The sequence below is a fragment of the Schistocerca piceifrons genome, chromosome 6 (assembly GCF_021461385.2).
Source record: "Schistocerca piceifrons isolate TAMUIC-IGC-003096 chromosome 6, iqSchPice1.1, whole genome shotgun sequence".
Lineage (NCBI taxonomy): Eukaryota > Metazoa > Arthropoda > Insecta > Orthoptera > Acrididae > Schistocerca > Schistocerca piceifrons.
Window position 1 is genome coordinate 332,134,757 of NC_060143.1, and position 22,591 is coordinate 332,157,347.

Genomic DNA, 22,591 nt, shown 5'->3' on the forward strand with positions numbered 1-22,591 from the left:
TATATGCGAAAGCTTTGCTTTTCTTGTAGCAACACTATGTATATTAACTTAAACCATTAACTTTTCTTGTTGGAGGAATTCGAATTTATACTTTCGTAATAAAAAAATAAACAGCCTACATGTTGCTGCACATAAACTCATATCCATTCAAAGGATTGATAAGTTTTACAGTTCGACGGAAAGTATACTGTCACTTACTACAGAAAAAGTGTATTTTCACCTGGGAGAAAATGTATTTTTAACCGGGAGATCTGGGAATTTTTTTCCTTGTTCACATATACACCCTGTTATGTTACCTCTCATGCAACAGTATTGCAGTGTCATTTCATTACAGGACAATGCATGTCTATACATACCACATGTCTCTATGAACTGTCTGCATGATGATGAAGTACACCCATGGCCAGCAAGATCCCCAGATATGTCCAAATAGAACATGTGTGGGACCAGTTCAGATATCAACTCAGTTACAGTGCTGGCATCCAGGATATCAAGGATCGGTTACAACAGTTGTGGGCCAGATTGCCTCAGGAGAGAATATGCCAACTTTGACACACTTCCCAACCATATCAGTGCATGCATCCATGTCAGAGGGTGTGCAACATCATACTGATAAATGGGCTCATACTGCCAAGTTCTATGTAAGTTTGAATCAGTTTTGTAATCATCAAAATTACATCACAATCCCTCTAAGCCCATAAATTTTCATTTCAGTTCCTCTTCCCCTTCTGGGTGCTTCGCTTTTTTGTCAGGAAATGTATATTGAATGAGAAACTCGATAAGAAAAGACATGTAGCTGTATTCATTTGCAAATAAAATCTGTTATACTAACTATTCTTGATGTAAAACATCATTCCTAATGTCTTTATTTTCTTGTATTGTCTCAGCAGCCATTCCAGAGAATCTCATTGATTGTGTCTCTGAACTATTTACCCACAGCCAAGATCAGTGTCATGCTTGCTTGCTTTCCTTTCACAGACTTTGTGCTTAAAGACAGAAATTTGTGAGTCGTCTTTAGCAGACCTTCCTCATACTTATTGCCTATTAGGTTGGTATTGGTGCTGCAGATGTCTATAGCCTTGGATGAATAAAATAGTATGTACTCTTTTAACCACAAGTTTCTGCCAGTTTATTTACCAGACAGTGCTTGTTTTGAAATATTGACGTTCCGAATTGATTTCATAAGTAAGGCGTGAGTTCATTTGAGTATGTGGCATTGACAGTTGTTTTCAAATTACCATAAAAGTGTATATCCATTAGGTCTGTTAATGGCAACTAGTGGCATCGCCCATTGGCTGATAGTTACTGGTGAATTATGCGCAATTCATGAAACCCTGTGAACAAGGCCTGAACAGCTGTTTTTAACATTGGCACTGCTGGTGGTTTTGTAGATGCTTTGAAAAATCTGCTGACACATAGCGTAGAGGTAACTGAGATCAATAAATGGCATTGCTTTTGAACCAAATGCTATAAGGGCATCTAAGTTAAAAATGTTAACAGCTTTGGACAAACCTACAACTAAGAATGTCTGTATGCATTCGACAGTTTTGTAGTTAGGTAAAAGTGACAATTTTCTGAGGAGAGAAAGTGTCATTTGGCAGTAAGGCATGACCCATCACTGAGCCTTCTGTGGTGGAATTTAGCTGACCTGCAGAAATGATGAGAGCTGAAGTCTGCTTCTGTGGTGCGTGTTGGCCTGTCTCCCTGACTCACATGACCACACGCAGAGATGCACTTTAACCACTGAGTAAAGTTTTTGCTGTTGATGCAAGAACTTCAGGATAGCAACATGCTGCTCTTGTTGTTGCTGCTGTTGCAGTTTTAGTTGTTTCTGGTGCTCCTGCTACTGCTGTTGCAGTGACAGCTGTTGTCAAAAACTTTAGATTCATAGTACTATTACAGAGTGTGATTTCATCGCTAAATATGCGATAGATTTAAGTCCTCCTAATTACTTTTCTGACTGCTCTAGAAATGAAAACATAAACCATAACAGCACCAAAATCATTAGCTGGGCACAGAACATAAATTAATAATGTAAACCAGACAGTCCAAAAACAAAAGCAGAGTCATGATTCTTCAGCTTCTCCCAGCATATTTCATGATGAAACAGTTCACAGGTACATGACTGGATGTAGTGGCCAGTGGCACAATATTTCAGCAACTGACAAAATTGCCACCATTGGCACACTTGGTGATGACAACATGGCCGCTTGGCGAAATATTGTGTTTGTTGGACAGTGATTTTGACATCTGGCCATTCAGTCGTGAACTATTTTGTCAAAAGAAGGGTCATTGCATGTGTAGCTATATGATGATCGATTAAATATATCATACAGCACAGAACAATTGCTGATGCTGTCTAGGGACCAGTGACACTGCCCATGTGACACATCGGGCCTGCAGCTTGTGACCAGGTGCCACTGTGATAGGATGGATACTGCTTTGGTCCGACTGGTTGCTTCTGGCAATTAGCCATGCAAGTAGCCTCTGAATTACAGTTCTTCAAAGCTACATGCATCAATAATAACTATTTTTATGAAAAGATACAGAAGAATGCTGAAGATTAGATGGGTAGATCACGTAACTAATGAGGAGGTATTGAATAGAATTGGGGAGAAGAGGAGTTTGTGGCACAACTTGACAAGAAGAAGGGACTGGTTGGTAGGACATGTTCTGAGGCATCAAGGGATCACAAATTTAGCATTGGAGGGCAGCGTGGGGGGTAAAAATCGTAGAGGGAGACCAAGAGATGAATACACTAAGCAGATTTAGAAGGATGTAGGTTGCAGTAAGTTCTGGGAGATGAAGAAGCTTTCACGGGATAGAGTAGCATTGAGAGCTGCATCAAACCAGTCTCAGGACTGAAGACCACAACAACAACATGAAAAAATGGATATTTCTGTGCACATACCTACGACCAGTTTGTCTTCTTTCAAACTCAATGTTATAATAAAATAGCTTTAAACAGTATAAATAAATTCAAGATCAGAGTATTAAATGCTGTGCTAAGTTACAAACTCTAAATTATTCAGTAACATAAATGTTACTACTATACTATACATGTTTTGAGCTGCTGTAGATTAAAATGAAAGGAAGCCAGTTTTTTCAGTCAAAGTTGCCTAAATCTTAAGTGTAAAAAACATCTGAGTTAGGTCCATGTTTTTCTAATGTGACACTGCTGATCTGCCACTTTTTGTCCATGCATAAGGAATAGTTTTAAATTTTAGGCTGTACTGCTCCTCAGATATTTTTATTTTATAGCGGACAGTGAGTGATTCATAAACACATTTAATTGTTTCCTCAGGCAATTGTTTATGTTTCTAGATTCAGTGTGAAACACTGAAAATTATTATTATTATTGTTACTGTTATTATGTCTTTAACATGCTAATATATTGGATTTCAAACAGATATCCAATCACCAGAAGGCATCAGTATAGACTGGGTGTCTCGTAACATGTTTTGGACTGATTCTACAAAAGATACTGTGGAAGTAGCAAATTTGGATACTGGTCTCAGGAAAGTCCTGGTCTCAAAAGGCCTTGTTAATCCTCGTGGCATTGCTGCTCATCCATCCAGGGGGTTAGTACTATTAAAAAATTATAGATGTTTTTTGTCATAAAATTTGTATCCTAATATAATTTACAAAGACATAGAATTCATGGAAGTTTTCCGTTTCCTTCTGACTGAAGATTCTGTGAACTCTTTCATGTTACTGCTACTGTACTTCTGTATGCTATTTTCATACCTGTAGCTTCTTAATCTATGGCTAAAGTATTTTTTGAATGTATTTGTCAACAGAAAAATTTTCTGGTCTGATTGGAATCGAGCATCCCCAAAACTTGAATGGGCCAATATGGATGGAAGTGATCGTCAGACGTTCTTGGAAGGGCCATCGGTACAATTACCAAATTCTCTTGCTATTGATTTTGAGCGTGATGAACTCTGCTGGGCAGATGCAGGGACAAAATCTATTGGTGAGTGGATCACATGATAAATTAACTGAAGGAATACTATTTCTGATTGAACATTTCATCCAAAAGAAAAATTTACAGTGTTGGTCTTCTCTTCTCTATTCTTCTGTAGAAACTAATCATGTTTCAAATGGAATGACTTTTGTGTAGACTGTCTTCATTGTTTATTTTATTCAAACTGTTTTGCCTATATAAGCTACAAATATTATATCTAAAGGTCAGAGAATTGGGGCTTTCTTTCTTCAGAAGAGAAAAGAGAAATAAACAGGTGGCGAAAGATGTGAGATGTGTGGAGGAGGGCACTGGGTGTGCATACAAGCTTGTAAAGAAATAATAAAGTAACCAACAGTTTGCATTATTCATGACAGAAACGAAAGGAAATAAAATGTAAGCATTTAGCTTTAGAATTCATGGCCCTGGAAAAGTTGATGAATCCTAGTTTGGTGATGTCTAAAGCAGTACACTTTAATATAACTTTTTCACATACTACACTTAGATAATAAACAACTGACTGAACAAAGAGTAATTTCTATAGCATTACTTAAAAAAGAAGTAGACACGCACAAACCTTGCACAACAAAACATAGAAAAATAATTAACCCTCAACACTCTTCCTTAATTGTTTTTAATCTTAATTCTTCAAACACTTTACAAGTATGTGGTTTAAGCAGTATGTCAGCAAGTTGATTTGAACTTCCCAGGTTTAAATTTGATAGTCATTCCAACATATGTATGGCAGCTTGATTGTCAATACACAGTTCTGTTGATTGATACAAACCAGAAATTCCAAGTTTTGTCCAGGGTGTCTTATCCAACATATATCATCTATCAAAGAAACAGCAGCTCAGTATTCTGCTTCAGCTGTTGAAGTTGCCGCAAGACATTGCTTTCAAGTAAACCAAACAGTAAGTCCTCCTTGCATGACAGGAACTCCACTGTTGCAGCATCTAATTGAAACATAAACTCCATAGCTAGAATAAGCATGGGCAGGCAGTATTGAGCCTCCATCAAAGAACACACTTCAGTTCCTTTTAGGTACTGAAAAATGCTTTTCACCATTTCCCAGTGACTAAACATTGGTTTATTACAAAATCTGCTTAAGTAATTAATACCAAAACTAATATCCAGATAAAATATTGTTGCAAGGTACAGTGCATACAGCTTCTCAGTAGGATTCAGTCCTTCCAAAAGGCTAATCACTGACAAGATTTTCTTCGTCTGTCACTTTTCCAAGCTCCATAGACTTAGCTACTGTTCTTAAATTGTTGAACTATCTTAATATTTTCTTTGTATACATAAATTGCTTTACAAAAATTCCCTGTGAACTTATTTTCATTTCCATCCCAAGGATGACGTAGGGCTTCAAGACATCACAGAATAAATCATCAGATACCAGGTTGTTCAAAACTGCAGTACTGCTATCTGTCCTCCTTCCAATAACTAGCCCATCATCAACATGCAATGGTATAATGATGCTTCTGTCTTGATTACTATAGATACAAGGGTCATCACCAGAATTAACAAATCCTGGTGACATCAGACAATTCTAGAATTTATAATTCCAAATTTTTGGAGCTTGTTTTGGGTCATGTAAACTCTTCTTAAGCTTACAACATGTGTTTGTACCATGTTGAATCCCATCAGGTTGATTCATGTAGAATGTAGATCTCTTTTTGCAGGTCACTGTATAGAATGTCTATCTTTTCTATCAGAAGTTGTTGTTTTCATTTTATTTGTAGCTGAAAGACTAAGAAGCAGTGTAATTTATTCATAAAGTGTTACAGGAATAAAGTTTCTGAATAGTCCAATCATTCCTCGAGCACAAAACCTCTTGTAACTTGTCTGGCTTTATAATGTTTGTCTTGTTTTTTACACGGTACCAAGTGATGGATCAAATGTTTTACATTATTTAACTCAAAGTTTTCAGTTTCTCTCTGTATCACTTTTTTTTCTTACAAGATATTTGAAATAGAAATCTCTACAACTCATGCCAAAGTTCGCATTGTTATTGCATTGCTGAAGATACATTTTGTAATCTATAAAACTGACAAGCCATTGGCCATGTAGTTTTGATGGGAAGATCCTATTTTGTGTTATGTAATCAGATGACACACTGCCACCTTCAGAGAAATCAGAGAATAAGTCATCAGATGTATGGTTTTCTTCTGGATACTTAATATAATCCTTCTTTTTTCTTCTGAGAGTCTGAATACAATAGCTTCTTTATCTTCTATTCTTTTGTCAAATATGACATTATCAGAGGCAACGATGTCTTTTTCATCAGGTATGTAGATTCTGTAATGAGTCAAATCCAAATCATATATATGACAGAGGTTACCTTTGTCGATTTCTTTGTAGTATTTCTTTGTTTGCGATCCTCAACCAGAACATAGTAGCCACATCCAAATCTTCTCAACTTAGTAAACTCTATTTTTCCTCCAAACCACAATACAGCAGGACTTTTCCCTCTTACTGAACTTCTACCAGTTTGATTTAGCATAAAGACTGCACAATTTATTGCTTCAGCCCATAAATTCTCATTCAGGTTCAGTGCATTCATATACATCATGTTTGGGCAAGAATCAACTGACTGATCAAAGAGTGATTAGTACACCATTATTTAAAAAAATGTGGAACATATATACAAGCACCTTGCACAACATATAACAACAAAATAGAAAAATAACTAACTCTCAACAGTTAAGTCTTTTTTAAAAAGCCGCTCTTGCCAAATGTTACTAACACAGCAGATGTTCTGAGCAGAGTTGTCCCTCTTCAAACCATATATTACTTATAGTCAAAACATACTCCTTAAAAGAATTTACTGGTTGTTTTTCATTCTTTTTACAGTATAAAATATTTAGAGATGTTTTTCCTTGCAGCTTGCATTGGTATTTCAACATCACAACAAAGAACAATTGTTGCCAATGCTAGTTACCCCTTTGGGCTTACAATATCACCAGACAACTACTACTGGACAGACTGGAATACGTAAGTATTTGACCAATATTTTTTCAGAATTGGACTGTTACTCACTCCAGCTTTTCTTCTATTTCTGTAAGTTGTGATGTTTAGATGATCAAAATGAATCAGTGTGGAATTGTAATATTTACAATAGTATTTGTGTACAAGAGTTTTTATTTTGTTTCATAACCAGTTTTATCAGTAACAATCATCTATAGATCAGTTCTGAAGACACATGAAGAATGTGTACATAGTTATAAGTGAAAGCACTGCACCATTAGCTACAACATCTGCATAAAGTGTGAAAAGCTACAACCTGAAAAACAGAATATTATCATTGAAGGGCAACATAACTGTTAGTAGAATAATATAAAAAAACATTTTCAAAATTTCTGCCAAGATTGGCATCAGAAAATAAAATACACAATAAAACTGAAGCAAAACACAGTGTGTGACCTGTACAGCATGGTCAGTGTTGGCATACTATGCTTGCAGCCATGGCACAAATCACCAGAGAGGCTTAGCCATTAGGTGTCATTTGTTGGACACACAGTTTACAGATATGTGTGTGATAAATAAAGAACAATAATAACAGAACCCAGAATTAGCATGTTAACATATTAACACTACAATAAAATTATTCAATTGATCAATATAACGAATCCCTGGTAGAATAATAATTTATATAACAGTTAAAATAAATATGGTAACAGGTGTATTATGGCATGCTTAATGTATTGAAAGAAGCATACAAAGACATCAATAACATAAGCAACAAACACACTAGGTTAACAGAAACTTAAGATAGGATGAGAGTTAAAAATGGATTTTGTATCAGGTGAATTTTAAACACACGAACACTTAAAAAAGGCAGGGAGGATAATAGGCAGGTAAGACATGGGTGGATGAAATTACTAAGCAAGCTGAAAATAATGGCAAACTGCAGTATGGGAGGAAAAAAGCAGGTGAAGTAAAAAGACAAGTAGTGTTTTCAACAATAGTAAATAGTTCATTAACACCAGGAATTACATCCTTTAAATAAATTTATAACTATTTAATTGACCAAAGAAAAGTTGCAAAACTGAAAATATACTAATGAGCAGAAGTCACTAAGCCATCTACTTGATTAAATCTTTCTTGAGCATCAACCAGAATGCCTTTAATAAAAGAAAGAGAAGCTGCAAGAGCCACTATACCTGAAGTTAGGTGGACAACACTGCCAGATGCTTCTGCAGGAGGTCCAGTTGCTTTAACTGTAGTGCAGTTTTCTACTGCTGATTTGACACCAATGTTTTAGTGTGAAAAGCTCACTTTTGTTTTCTCATCAAATACAGAAACCAATAAAGTAAAATTGATACAGCATTGGCATAGTTCATGGGTTTATTACTACAACAAGTCAACCTACCTGGTTCTCTTTCCTCATTAATGTGCAAATACTACCTTTTCAATTACTTTATATTTTCTTTTATATATATATGAATATAATAGAGGGAAACATTCCACATGGGAAAAATATATCTAAAAACAAAGTTTCTGTAACTTTCCAAATAAAAGCTTTGGTATGTTGAAAGAGACAATAACAAACACAAACACACACACAAATTTCAAGCTTTCGCAACCCACGGTTGCTTCATCAGGAAAGAGGGAAGGAGAGGGAAAGATGAAAGGATGTGGGTTTTAAGGGAGAGGGTAAGGAGTCATTCCAATCCCGGGAGCGAAAAGACTTACCTTGGGGGGAAAAAGGGACAGGTATACACTCGCCACACACACACATATCCATCCGCTCATATACAGGCACAAGCAGACATATGTAAAGGCGAAGAGTTTGGGCAGAGATGTCAGTCAAGGCGGAAGTCCAGAGGCAAAGATATTGTTGAATGACAGGTGAGGTATGAGCAGCAGCAACTTAAAATTAGCGAAGGTTGAGGCCTGGTGGGTAACGGGAAGAGAGGATATTTTGAAGGGCAAGTTCCCATCTCCAGAGTTCTGATAGGTTGGTGTTAGTGGGAAATACCCAGACAGTGTAACACTGTGCCAAGAAGTGCTGGCCATGCACCAAGGCATGTTTAGCCACAGGGTGATCCTCATTACCAACAAACACTGTCTGCCTGTGACCATTCATGTGAATAGACAGTTTGTTGCTGGTCATTCCCACATAGAAAGCTTCACAGTGTAGGCAGATCAGTTGGTAAATCACATGGGTGCTTTCACATGTGGCTCTGTCTTTGATTGTGTACACCTTCCGGGTTAGAGGACTGGAGTAGGTGGTGGTGGGAGGGTGCATGGGACAGGTTTTACACTGGGGGCAGTTACAAGGGTAGGATCCAGAGGGTAGGGAAGGTGGTTTGGGGATTTCATAGGGATGAACCAAGAGGTTACGAAGGTTAGGTGGACGGCGAAAAGACACTCTTGGTGGAGTGGGGAGGATTTCATGAAGGATGGATCTCATTTCAGGGCAGGATTTTAGGAAGTCGTATCCCTGCTGGAGAGCCACATTCAGATTCTGATCCAGTCCCGGAAAGTATCCTGTCACAAGTGGGGCACTTTTGGGGTTCTTCTGTGGGAGGTTCTGGGTTTGAAGGGATGAGGAAGTGGCTCTGGTTATTTGCTTCTGTACCAGGTCGGGAGAGTAGTTGCGGGATGCAAAAACTGTTTTGAGGTTGTTGGTGTAATGGTTCAGGGATTCCGGACTGGAGCAGATTCATTTGCCTAAAGACCTAGGCTGTAGGGAAGGGACCGTTTGATGTGGAATGGGTGGCAGCTGTCATAATGGAGGTACTGTTGCTTGTTGGTGGGTCTGATGTGGACGGTTGTGTGAAGCTGGCCATTGGACAGATGGAGGTCAACGTCAAGGAAAGTGGCATGGGATTTAGAGTAGGACCAGGTGAATCTGATGGAACCAAAGGAGTTGAGGTTGGAGAGGAAATTCTGGAGTTCTTCTTCACTGTGAGTCCAGATCATGAAGATGTCATCAATAAATCTGTACCAAACTTTGGGTTTGCAGGCCTGGGTAACCAAGAAGGCTTCCTCTAAGCGACCCATGAATAGGTTGGCATATGAGGGGGCCATCCTGGTACCCATGGCTGTTCCCTTTAATTGTTGCTATGTCTGCCCTTCAAAAGTGAAGAAGTTGTGGGTCAGGATGAAACTGGCTAAGGTAATGAGGAAAGAGGTTTTAGGTAGGTTGGCAGGTGATCTGTGTGAAAGAAAGTGCTCCTTTGCAGCAAAGGCCTCACACTTAAAGTTCCCATCTCTGGCTGCAACCCTTCTTTCCATCAGTCCCTATACCAGTTCCAAACTGAACAATCCATTGCCCTCACCCACCTAATCCTTCACCTACACATCAACTCAGCCAATGAACACACCCATCAACTCCTATCCTTAATAAAAGTCCTCACTCTTTCCTCCCCCACATCCACACCGGCTGTTCAGAGGATCCTCCTACAGGCCAACCGCAAATTAGAACAGCATGCCACCCTCCACGTTAAAAAACTATCCAATCTCCTGGTTTCCCACCTCCGGAAAGGCAACTCACTCACCCTTCACAACCTTTCCAGCAAACCTCAACCTCCTCTCATTGCACACAAACCCAGTCTCTCCCATCTACTCAATCTCCCACTTCCAGCTCCAGTCCCTCCAAAACCTCAAAATTCCAATCAACACAATCTGGAACCACAACACCCTAATTCAGTAGTTAACCTTTCCTCCAAACCTCTCCCCAATCCGAAACCTCTGTCCTATCCAAAGGCCTCACCTTCAGCCTCACTCCCAGATTCAACCAAACAGCCCTCGTCATAGATTTACTGTCCTACATTCGTACTCTCTGCTGGAAATATCACTTTGCCACGAAGAAAAATGATCCTAATCCTACTCCTAATGATCCAACTCCCTAAGGCACTATCCAAATTGAACCCTGCCTGGAACAGTTCCGTCCTCCGTCACAGCGGGACCCACCTCCTCCTCCTCAAAATCACCCCCTCCAAACCTTCCAGGAATTTCTGACTTCCAGCCTTGCCTCTCAATCCTTCATAAAAAAACCTTAATCCTACTCCAAACATCACCACTGCTGAAGCCCAAGCTATCTGTGATCTGAAGGCTGACCGTTCCATCGTCATTCTTCCGGCGGACAAGGGTTCCACGACAGTGGTACTTGATCGTCGGGAGTATGTGGCTGAGGGACTGTGTCAGCTTTCAGACAACACCACATACAAAGTTTGCCAAGGTAATCCCATTCCTGATGTCCAGGCAGAGCTTCAAGGAATCCTCAGAACCTTAGGCCCCCTACAAAACCTTTCACCTGACTCCATCAACCTCCTGACCCCACCGACACCCCGCACCCCTACCTTCTACCTTCTTCCTAAAATTCACAAACCCAATCATCCCGGCCGCCCCATTGTAGCTGGTTACCAAGCCCCCACAGAACGTATCTCTGCCTATGTAGATCAACACCCTCAACCCATTACATGCAGTCTCCCATCCTTCATCAAAGACAACAACCACTTTCTTGAACGCCTGGAATACTTACCCAGTCTGTTACCCCCGGAAACCATCCTTGTAACCATTGATGTCACTTCCTCATACACAAATATTCCATACGTCCAGGGCCTCGCTGCGATGGAGCACTTCCTTTCATGCCGATCACCTGCCAACCTACCTAAAACCTCTTTCCTCATTACCTTAGCCAGTTTCATCCTGACCCACAACTTCTTCATTTTTGAAGGCCAGACAGCAACAATTAAAGGGAACAACCATGGGTACCAGGATGGCCCCCTCGTATGCCAACCTATTCATGGGTTGCTTAGAGGAAGCCTTCTTGGTTACCCAGGCCTGCAAACCCAAAGTCTGGTACAGATTTATTGATGACATCTTCATGATCTGGACTCACAGTGAAGAAGAGCTCCAGAATTTCCTCTCCAACCCCAACTCCTTTGGTTCCATCAGATTCACCTGGTCCTACTCTAAATCCCATGCCACTTTCCTTGACGTTGACCTCCATCTGTCCAATGGCCAGTTTCACACGTCCGTCCACATCAAACCCACCAACAAGCAACAGTACCTCCATTATGACAGCTGCCACCCATTCCACATCAAACAGTCCCTTCCTTACAGCCTAGGTCTTTAGGCAAATGAATCTGCTCCAGTCCGGAATCCCTGAACCATTACACCAACAACGTCAAAACAGCTTTCACATCCCGCAACTACCCTCCCGACCTGGTACAGAAGCAAATAACCAGAGCCACTTTCTCATCCCTTCAAACCCAGAACCTCCCACAGAAGAACCCCAAAAGTGCCCCACTTGCAACAGGATACTTTCCGGGACTGGATCAGACTCTGAATGTGGCTCTCCAGCAGGGATACGACTTCCTCAAATCCTGCCCTGAAATGAGATCCATCCTTCATGAAATCCTCCCCACTCCACCAAGAGTGTCTTTCCGCAGTCCACCTAACATTCGTAACCTCTTAGTTCATCCCTATGAAATCCCCAAACCACCTTCCCTACCCTCTGGCTCCTACCCTTGTAACCGCCCCCGGTGTAAAACCTGTCCCATGCACCCTCCCACCACCACCTACTCCAGTCCTCTAACCCGGAAGGTGTACACGATCAAAGGCAGAGCCACGTGTGAAAGCACCCACGTGATTTACCAACTGACCTGCCTACACTGTGAAGCTTTCTATGTGGGAATGACCAGCAACAAACTGTCCATTCGCATGAATGGACACAGGCAGACAGTGTTTGTTGGTAATGAGGATCACCCTGTGGCTAAACATGCCTTGGTGCACGGCCAGCACATCTTGGCATAGTGTTACACCGTCCGACTACTTCATTTCCTCTGCTGTTTCCCAAGTTACAGGAAAAGGGGGGGGGGTTAATTTATGGGTTGTCCTAATATTATTAGGTGTAAAATATCTCCATGCATTTTGAACCTCAGTTCATCTTCAGGCAACCTTTCAGAATTCCTATTACACTATTGTACTAAGCTTAAATGGCACTGTATTAGTGATATGAAATTTTGCAGGTTGTTTCTGTTGGTTTGCTCCTGGCATTTGTTGCCTATGAATATAAGATGAAGCACTGCTGTCTATTGCACACAAGTTTGTAAAATTTGTGTGGTTGGAATGATTTTGTGTTGTGCCTTGTCACTTTCGACTAACCTACTGTTGAAACTACATATTGATGCTGCTCGAGTCATTAAAGTAGTCCCTGGTGTACATTTTAATGTCTTAGGTTTGGTTACAATATCATTTATATCAAATTCACAGCACAGTTCATCACTACAGTCCCGAACAAGTATCATACTCAAAGTGGATAATAGTTTGCATGGTGATGATAATATGTATTGGAATTATAACCTTATAAATAGAGAGACACAATTTGTGGATGAAATGGAAAGGAAATGGAAAAGTTGGACTTTTGGTGTGTATGTGCACATTATATATATAAATGAGGTTCAGGCATTGTGAAAATGTGTAGTATTATTATATTCAGTTTGTTAACTGAAATGAGTTTTGGATGTAAAAGTTTGTGAATGTGAACATTGTTGGGGATATGTGAAGAAACATTTTCCAGCATGCATAGTGGTGCAAAAGATATGGTGTGCAGAGTGAATCAGACTCTATGGAATATACATGTTCCGTGTTTTTTGATGGGGCAACGTAATATAATTTCGTAGTCAAATGTATTAATATCTGTTGTACGAATAAAGCATAAGTTTATTTTGTCCCTTAAATAGTTGTTACCTGTCATTTAGCTGCGTTAATCTGCATAAACTATAACAGGTTATGGGCCCAGGCACTGGATTAAAGCGAAATAATAAGCTTTAAGGTGACATGTATTTGTGCAGAAGGTGCGCAGAAGTTCGTATAAACTTGGATTGTGTACGCTATACGAAGAAGAAAATAACTGTAAAATGAGTACAACACAGATACCACAAATAGAGCGGCTTGTAGGATGCGAAAATTATGAGACCTGGAAATTTGCCATTGATGTGTATTTGCACTTCGATGACTTATGGGATGTCGTAAACGGTAAATTGGCACCTACAGAATTAAGTTTTGCTACTAAGGATTGGAAGGCGAAATAAAACCTAATCCTTTTGATTGATCCAGTGAATTATGTTCACATAGAAAAGGCTATGTCACCAAAGGAGATATGGGACAAACTGAAAAATGCATTTGAAGATGATGATTTAACCAGAAAAGTAGAATTACTTCGTGAGCTGATAACCACAAGATTGAATAAGTGTAAAAGCGTTGATGAATATGTGAATAAAATAATTTCAATCTTCAATCTTCTGAGGAATATTGGTTTTGCAATTGCGGATGAATGGATCGGAACTTTATTGTTAGCTGCACTACCAGAGAAATATTTGCCAATGATTATGGGTTTGGAAAGTTCAGGAATATCCATTACAGTGGATAGTGTTAAAGTAAAGATTCTACAGGACGTGAAGAATGAACCAGATTCTAATTCTTCAGAAAAAGAAACAGTGTCGGCTTTACACTCTAAATACAAGAAGAAGAAGCCAATAAGATGTTTTAGATGCCAGAAAATTGGACATATTGCTTCAAAGTGTAACAAAAAGTTAAGTATAAAAGATAAGAAGCATGTTAATTCTGGTAGTCCTGAGAGAAAGTCTAGCAATAAAGGTAAGGCATTTTCTGTTTTTTACTCTTTTAATGAAGTGAGGGACGATTATGCAGAATGGTTCCTAGATTCAGGAGCATCGTTGCACATTACCAAAGCTCCATCAGATTTGTATGATGTTCAGTCAAGGACTGACATTGGAATTTCTACAGTTGATGGATCTAAGTTAAGGTGTGAACTCACAGGAAAAGTGGATTTTAATTTGCTTGTGAATGGGGAAAAGGAAATTGTTACTGCTCATGATGTACATTATGTAAAGAATATTGCAACTAATTTGTTGTCAGTAAGCAAAATAGTAAAGAAGGGTAATAAAGTTATCTTCGATTTAGAGGGAGCCAAAGTGATAGACTCCTGTGGTGATATTGTAGCTATTGCAAGTAATGTAAGAGGTATTTACAAAGTGAATACAGTTCAAAATACTGCTGAAACAGGAAATCACTCTGTTTATGGTGCAAAAGGTTTCTTGTGGCATATGAGACTTGGACATTTGAATAGGGAAAGTATGACTTCACTGAATAATATGGCAACTGGGATGGAAAATTATGGAATGAATAATGTTCAATGTGAGGTGTGTTTGCAAGGGAAGCAGGCTAGATTGATAATTAAATCAAGTCAGAGCAGATCTACCGAAGTCTTGCAACTCTTACATTCAAATCTCTGTGGACCTATGGAGAATGAATCCTTAGGAAGTAGCTTCTATTTCCTGACATTCATAGATGGTTTTTCTAGATACATGAATGTTTATTTTATAAGTAGCAAGGCTCAAGAGAATGATGTATTTGTTGTTTATTGCAAAATGGTCAAAAGACAGACTGGGAAGAAAATTAAAATTATTAGATCAAACAATGGATCAGATTATGTAAACAGACGGTTTAAGGAACAGTTGAATGGAATGGGTATTAGGCACCAGACTACCATTCGCTACAGTCCTTCTCAGAATGGAGTTGCAGAACGAGCCAACAGAACCATTGTAGTAAGGCAAGAAGTATGTTAAGCGATGCTGAGCTTCCTAACTGTTTTTGGGCAGAGGCTGTGTCAACAGCAGTGTATTTAATTAACAGATCATCTAGCAAAGCTGTGAGACACAAGACACCTCATGAAGTATGGACTGGGAAGCAACCAGATCTAAAGCACTTTAAAGTCTTTGGATGTAAAGCCATGGTTCAGATTCCGAAACCATTAAGAGGAAATTGGGATGCAAAATCTCAAAAATATGTTTTGTTGGCTACTGTGAGGATTCAGAAGGCTACAGATTTTATAATCCTGTGAATAAGAAGATAATAAGTAGTAGAGATGTAGTATTTTTGGAGGATTATAGACCTAAAATAAAGAAAAGTAGTCAAAATGATACAGTAATGCAACCAAGCATAATGTGTGATAGTGCTGAAACAGGGATGGAAACTGAAACAGAAGAAGATGTGAATAAAGAGGAAGCTGATGTGCTACCCAAGAATCAAATTAAGGAAGGAGATTCAACAGAGGAAGTCAGTTTAAGTCGGTCTTCACGTATAGCAAAACCAAAAGAATATCCAGATCATGAAATGTATGCTGCCCAAACAATCAACAATGAACCAATCACAGTTCATGAAGCTTTAGCAAGTTCAAATGCTCAAGATTGGAAAAAGGCTATTGAAAAGGAGCTGCAATCTTTTGTAGATAATGATACATGTGAATGGGTTGACACGCCTGAAAATAAAAAGCCACTAAGAACAAGATGGGTGTTTAGTATTAAAAATCCTGAGAGTGCAATACAAAAATTCAAAGCCAGATTGTTAGTTAAAGGATATTCCCAGAAAGAAGGAATACATTACAATGAAACTTTCTCACCAGTGGTGAAGTATTCATCATTAAGATACCTTTTAGCTCTTGCAGTAAAGGAAGACTTATTAATTCATCAAATGGATGTGAAAACAGCCTACCTGAATGGAAGACTGGAAGAGGAAATATAAGTGATTCCACTGGATGAAGTTAAGTGACCTTATCAGGGTAAAAGGAGAATTTGGCATTTGAAGAAAGGCATCTGGAATAAATGTTTGCGTAAAAGTTTGATAAAACTGGGCATGTTACAGTCAAAGGCAGATCCTATTATATATCATAAAAGGAGCAATGAAGAAATTGCAATCATGGCCATATGGGTGGATGATTTTTTTTATTTTAACCAATAGTGAAAGCCAGTTGGAATTTTTTTAAAGAACAGTTACTGTCAGAATTTAATATGCATGATTTAGGGGAAATTAATCAATACTTAGGCTCGAAGATTTTAAGAAGTGCCAACAGAGAAGAATTATGGATTGATCAATCTCTGTACACAAAGAAGATCTTAGAAAAGTTCAATATGGAAAATTGTAAACCTGTTTCTACTCCTATAGAAAACAATGCAAAACTGCTAATAACTGATGGTGACAAGAAATGTAAGGAAAGTGTACCCTATTTGAAAGCTGAAGGAAGTCTACTGTACTTAGCACAGACTTCCAGATCAGATGTTGCATTTGCCACAAATGCAGTAAGCAAGTTTTGCAGTGATCCGAGAGAAAAGCACTGGATGGCAGTTAAGAGAATATTCAGATATTTAAATGGAACTGTTGATTATAAGTTAACATATTCTAAATATGAAATGTAAATTTGGAAGGATACAGTGATGCAGACTGGGGAAATGAGTTGGAAAGCAGACACTCCATCAGTGGAAGTTGTTTTAGACTAATGGGAAGACTGATATCATGGTCTTGTAAGAGACAAAGAACTGTTGCTTTGAGTACTGTAGAAGCTGAATATATGGTCTTGTCCTCCAGTATCCAAGAAGCTCTTTGGATCCATACACTGATGAGTGAAATAGAATCTCCTCCAACATTAAAACCAACTGTGGTATTTTGTGACAATATGGGAGCTATTAAACTTGCAAAAAATAATGTCACCAATGTAAGATCCAAACATATTGACATAAGGCATCACTTTATAAGACATCATGTTGAACAGGGGAATATAATACTTAGTTATCTACACATGGAAGAAATGTTATCTGATCTCCTAACTAAGCCTCTCAGTAAGGACAAATGTCAGAAGCTGATGAAACATTATGGTTTAACCTGGGGTGTATAGCATTGAGTATCTGAAAAATATTTGTTCAAGAGGGAGTGTTGGGGATATGTGAACAAATATTTTCCAGTGTGCATAGTGGCACACAAGATATGATGTGCAGAGTGCGTTAGACTCTATGGAATATACATGTTCCGTGTTTGTTGATGGGGCAGTGTAATATAATTTGGTAGTCAAATGTATTAATATGTGTTGTACGAATAAAGCATAAGTTTATTTTGCCCCTTAAATAGTTGTTACCTGTCATTTAGCTGAGTTAATCTGCATAAACTACAACAAATATCAGTAACATATCTGTTATTTTCCCTTTATACATTAAAATCACAAGTTACAACTTCTGTTTCATGTCAGATTTCTCTACAGAGAATTTTTGGCAAGAGTTAAACTGTTTTCTTCACTCTCCCAATTTGTGGAATTTTTCTTCATGGTTGTCTAGCTGGGGAGTTATGTTATTGTTGGTTCTAAATGATATCTTTTGTAACAAGATTAGCAACCTGCTGTGATCCATTGCCTAAGTAAGGTAAGGAACCATACAATAAGCAATTTTGATTAATATATGCTGTAGGTATTGTTTTGAACAAGGGAGATGTTCCTTAATGTTTGGCCAGTCACTGTGTTCTATAGACTGCCATAACTATAGCCTGGATACCTCTTGGCTGACGACTAGTTCATTAGTAGTCTGGAACAATGAACTGATATGAGCCTACTAATAAAAAATACACCAACTTTTCCAGAATCAATGATGTGAGGAAAAAAAACTGATATCTCTGTCTCAAAAACATAACATTCATACGTTAAAGGTTGTTCAAAATCGTAATTAAGAAAAACTAATGTCACTAGGTTTCAGAGATATTATTATTATTATTATTATTATCATCATGAGCAGCAGCAGCAATAGTACTCTGTTACATAGGTCCAGTGAAAATACTGCTCCACATTATTAAACAATTTTATTATAAATTCCTATTTTTCCTTTCAGAAATAAAATAGAGAGTGCACAGCGGCCATATGGACAGCGTAATCCATCACTCGAAGTTCCACTTGGAGGCAGTGGAAAGCTGTATGATATTGTAGCAGTCCCAGAAGAATGCATTAGAGGTAAGAAACCACAATGTGAATAATGGGAGGCATAAAGGTAATAGTTAAACATGGAATGGGCAAGAGGAGAGAAGAGGGGTGGGAAGGGGGAGGGGATGGCTAATGGCTTGGAGGGAGGCAAGGCAGCAAGTGGACAGGATACGAAATGTGGTGTCATTGTGCTGCCCTTGCACAGGCAAGGTGAGATGTGTGAGGAACCCCTGAAGCTGTGGAGGAATGTATTGGCAAGGTGAGAAGGGCAAAGGAAGAGGGAGACAGACACTACAGAAACAAGCATGTGTGTAGAATGAATGAAGTGGCGGGGCTTGGGGCATGGGTGGAGGAGCATGTGGGGAAGGGGTTGCTGAAATCAGAGAATTTGCAGTGAGGACAATTCTCAATTAATTAACTCAGAGAAGCTGGTTTGCGGCAAGCCAGGTGGCACAGGTTGTGAAGCAATCAATGAAGGTGAGCATGTTGTGTTCAGTAACATATTCTGCCACTGCGTGATCGACTATGATCGTAATCAAAATTTGGTAGTGGCTTTTCATTTGAGTGGACTGCTGATTGGAAGTCTTGTCCACATAAAAGTCATATCATACACCAGCTCTGCTGTTAACTTTTGCTCAGTGTTTTACATGTGCATGACTACCAATCAGCTGTCCACCAGGATAGATGGTCACTCCCAAGTTTTGGCCAAGAGTGTAGTTGACCAACCAGTGGATGAACATGCTGTTGAGATAAAACTGTTTTGAGGTTAATGGTTGCTTCACAGCTCATGAAATCAGGATCTTTTCCCCAATACAACCTTCTCTGAACTAAGCAGATGAGAATTGTCCTTATAACATATCATTCAATCTGCAATCCTCTTACCCTCAACCACTGCTGCATCCTGTCCCCAAGCTTCCCACTTCACTTATTTTACACTCATACCTTCGTTTGTACAGTCTCCCTGTTCCTCTATCCAATTCACCCTCCCCAATGCACCCATCTACATTATTGTGTGCGACATTAAACTCCTCCTGCCTGCACCAGGATGAACTCACTGGTGTGAGATTCATATCCTGTCCACTTACTCCCTCCATTATTTAAGTTATGTCCTACCCATTATTTTCCATCATCATAAGTAGCAGAAAATTTGATGAAGGAAAGATCAGATTTGCTTGATACCCATTTCAATGCTATGTAACTGTAAAATACTTGACCTAACACAATCGTAGCTATAGCAAGGTAAGGCAAAGAGAACTTGGCAAAATTGTTATAGTTATGATGATATAATTTGTTTTCAGTTTTCCACTTTTTGGTCTTTTGTGCCCAAACTTAAATAACTTGAGATATGTGCAGCCTCACATTAACATGTGATCTACTAAAATATGTACTCCACAGGCACCTCAAGTAGGTAGATCATCTTGCTGGAATAGACAGACACTGGCCAGAGAACAATGTTCTGTTTCTTCCTGTCTTCTTTCTGTTTCCAGAACACAGAGGACCTGACAATTTGTTTCACTGGCCACAGCTTGTTTTCCAGTTATCTTGCCATCAGCACCTGCCTTTTAATTAGACTGTAAAGCAATATCCTGCAGGGAGTTAACACAGTTTTCCACAGCATGCCCTTAGCAAGTTTCTTTGACTGCAGTGCCAGCTTCCACATTACGCTGGCAGCACGCTGCAAACTCCCCTTCTTTCCAGCAGGAAAAGTAGCCTCCCTTGCATAAAAGCAGTAGCTACCCAAATACACAAGAGAGCCATTTCTTCACTTCACTTGAACTTGTGCATTTGATTTCATATATCCAAACATAGTTTCGCCAAAAGCTCCTGTTTTCACAGTAACTGGAACGTGATGCCTTATATGTTCCTCACATTAACATCTCACCTCATTCTATGCGATCATAAGTAAAACAGCTTCTACGCTCACAAAGTACATACGGATCTAAGCCGAGAATACTGTCATGACTGCGTTAAAAGGCATGTTTCAACATAAAATGCTTTTCAGAAGGTTTATTTGGTTGTTATATTTTTACTTCACAGTATCTTTCACAATATTAGCAAGTAGTACTGCTCTGTTTACAAATATGAAAACTCACAAATCTTACTTAAACATGCACTTGTTGCCGTGGCTATTGTTCCTTTGGCAGTCTTCTGCATACCTTTGAGTGAAGCAAATACCACTTAAAAGAGTCATTTGTGATCTATAATAAAATGAATTTATACACAGTATATGCAAAATCTGCTATAATCTTAGTGGCAGCTGAAATTTCCATGCATAATTTTAAATACAATTTTAAAATCTGTATTAACCAAGCAACTCTTGGTTACAGCATCAAGTTCATGTGCAACTGGTGCTGAATGTGGAGAGCGTCGCTTATGCCTACCAGATGGCAGAGGGGGACGCAGTTGCCCATGTGCAGATTACGGAACTACAGCGACAGGCGAGGAAGGATCTGGTGAAGCTGCTGAATGCAATGACATACTTTGAAGATGAAATGTGACAATCTGCTCTCACCTGCCACAAGAGAATGTGACTGTACTTTCACAACAATATCTTAAAACAGTCTTACCAGATAGCTGACAAAATTCTTTTGTCAACTGTTTTAGAGCAAGGTCAACATTACCTAATTAAGTGTCAAGTTTGTGGTTTTCAGTTTCACCTCATCTGTCACATGAACATATGGACAGTACAAGAACTTAAAAAGTGACCTCTTTAGCTGGAAACTGACACACTTGGTGCTTATAATCCACAGATTGTTTCTTTGTAATGAATAGTTTTACCTTTCTCCTTGCTGTTGCCCAAGCATCAACTTTCTCACCTGCAGGTTGCTCTAATTTTAAAAGAAATTTTTATGTCATCTCACTGTGTTCACTTTCCTCCACCTCTCATCTCAATCCAAATACTTCTCAAAATTATCACCCATGCATTCATCGCTCCATCTGTAATCAGCCCATGGCATTTCATGGGACATCAATTTTGTGACATTTTTTAATGTCCTATTTCTTCCCATACATATGACACTTAAGCATTTTTATTTCTGTGGTTTCCTGTTCAGCTGACCATTTTTTTCCTTGTCATTTTAGATAATGCATTTTTTCTATTAACTCTGATATGCACATTAAGAACTTGAGATGTGTGGATTAATATCTTCATTTACTCATTTCTGCAACTGCTAAACATTTGTACTAAGTTACATAAATAATTCTGTTAGGTATGAGACTTATTGAACTACGTAAGTTCTCCACCAGCGAATCATCCCAGAATGATTTGCCACCCAACTGATTGTTCAATATTTTACTTAATGTGAAGAGCAGCTTGATGATTAAGATGATTCTGTTAATTTAAAATATGCTATGGAAATAGTGATTAAAAACCATTGATGATGGTGCAGTACAAAATTTATTTGTCAGTGTTAAGAGTATGTTCCTAGGTAATAAAAATATTTTTTTAAGTAATCATCTTAGCAGTTATGCAGAATTGGGATGTTTCTAACAGATGCAGTTGTACAGGCAAATAAACATTGTAACGTGCGCTACATCATAGCACCGGAGTTGTGAAAAAGTATTTTATTATAATTTTTTGTAACTATTGAACTTATTGAAAAATTGCCGTAAAATTAAATTATTTTTAAATAAAATGGATTTGTACATATGTATGTTTGAATTCATGAAACTGATGCCCTTTCCTTTCTTTATGCTTACAATTCACATTTTACAGCTTTGAAAAATATTCTGATCATGCACAACCTATATACTGGCTAACAAGGTGTAGCCAGCATTGGCCAGCATGAGAAGGGGTAGTAGGTGTGCTTCTCATACCTACTAAAATTTTGGATATCTTCGCAATTTGC

The 22,591-nt window shown here is 38.7% G+C and overlaps 1 protein-coding gene across 2 annotated transcripts in view; it reads left to right on the forward strand.

Annotated features, from left to right (window-relative positions):
• The window catches only part of LOC124803083 (nidogen), a 329,301-nt gene extending 306,909 nt beyond the window's left edge, over positions 1 to 22,392 (forward strand). For both annotated transcript variants that reach the window (XM_047264214.1, XM_047264215.1), the window contains 5 exons: positions 3,410 to 3,581; positions 3,801 to 3,976; positions 6,856 to 6,964; positions 18,655 to 18,773; positions 21,071 to 22,392. In XM_047264214.1, the coding sequence (XP_047120170.1) occupies positions 3,410 to 3,581; positions 3,801 to 3,976; positions 6,856 to 6,964; positions 18,655 to 18,773; positions 21,071 to 21,228 (734 nt within the window). In that variant the 3' untranslated portion in view covers positions 21,229 to 22,392. The remainder of the gene's footprint in view (positions 1 to 3,409; positions 3,582 to 3,800; positions 3,977 to 6,855; positions 6,965 to 18,654; positions 18,774 to 21,070) is intronic.
• Positions 22,393 to 22,591: the final 199 nt, after the last annotated feature.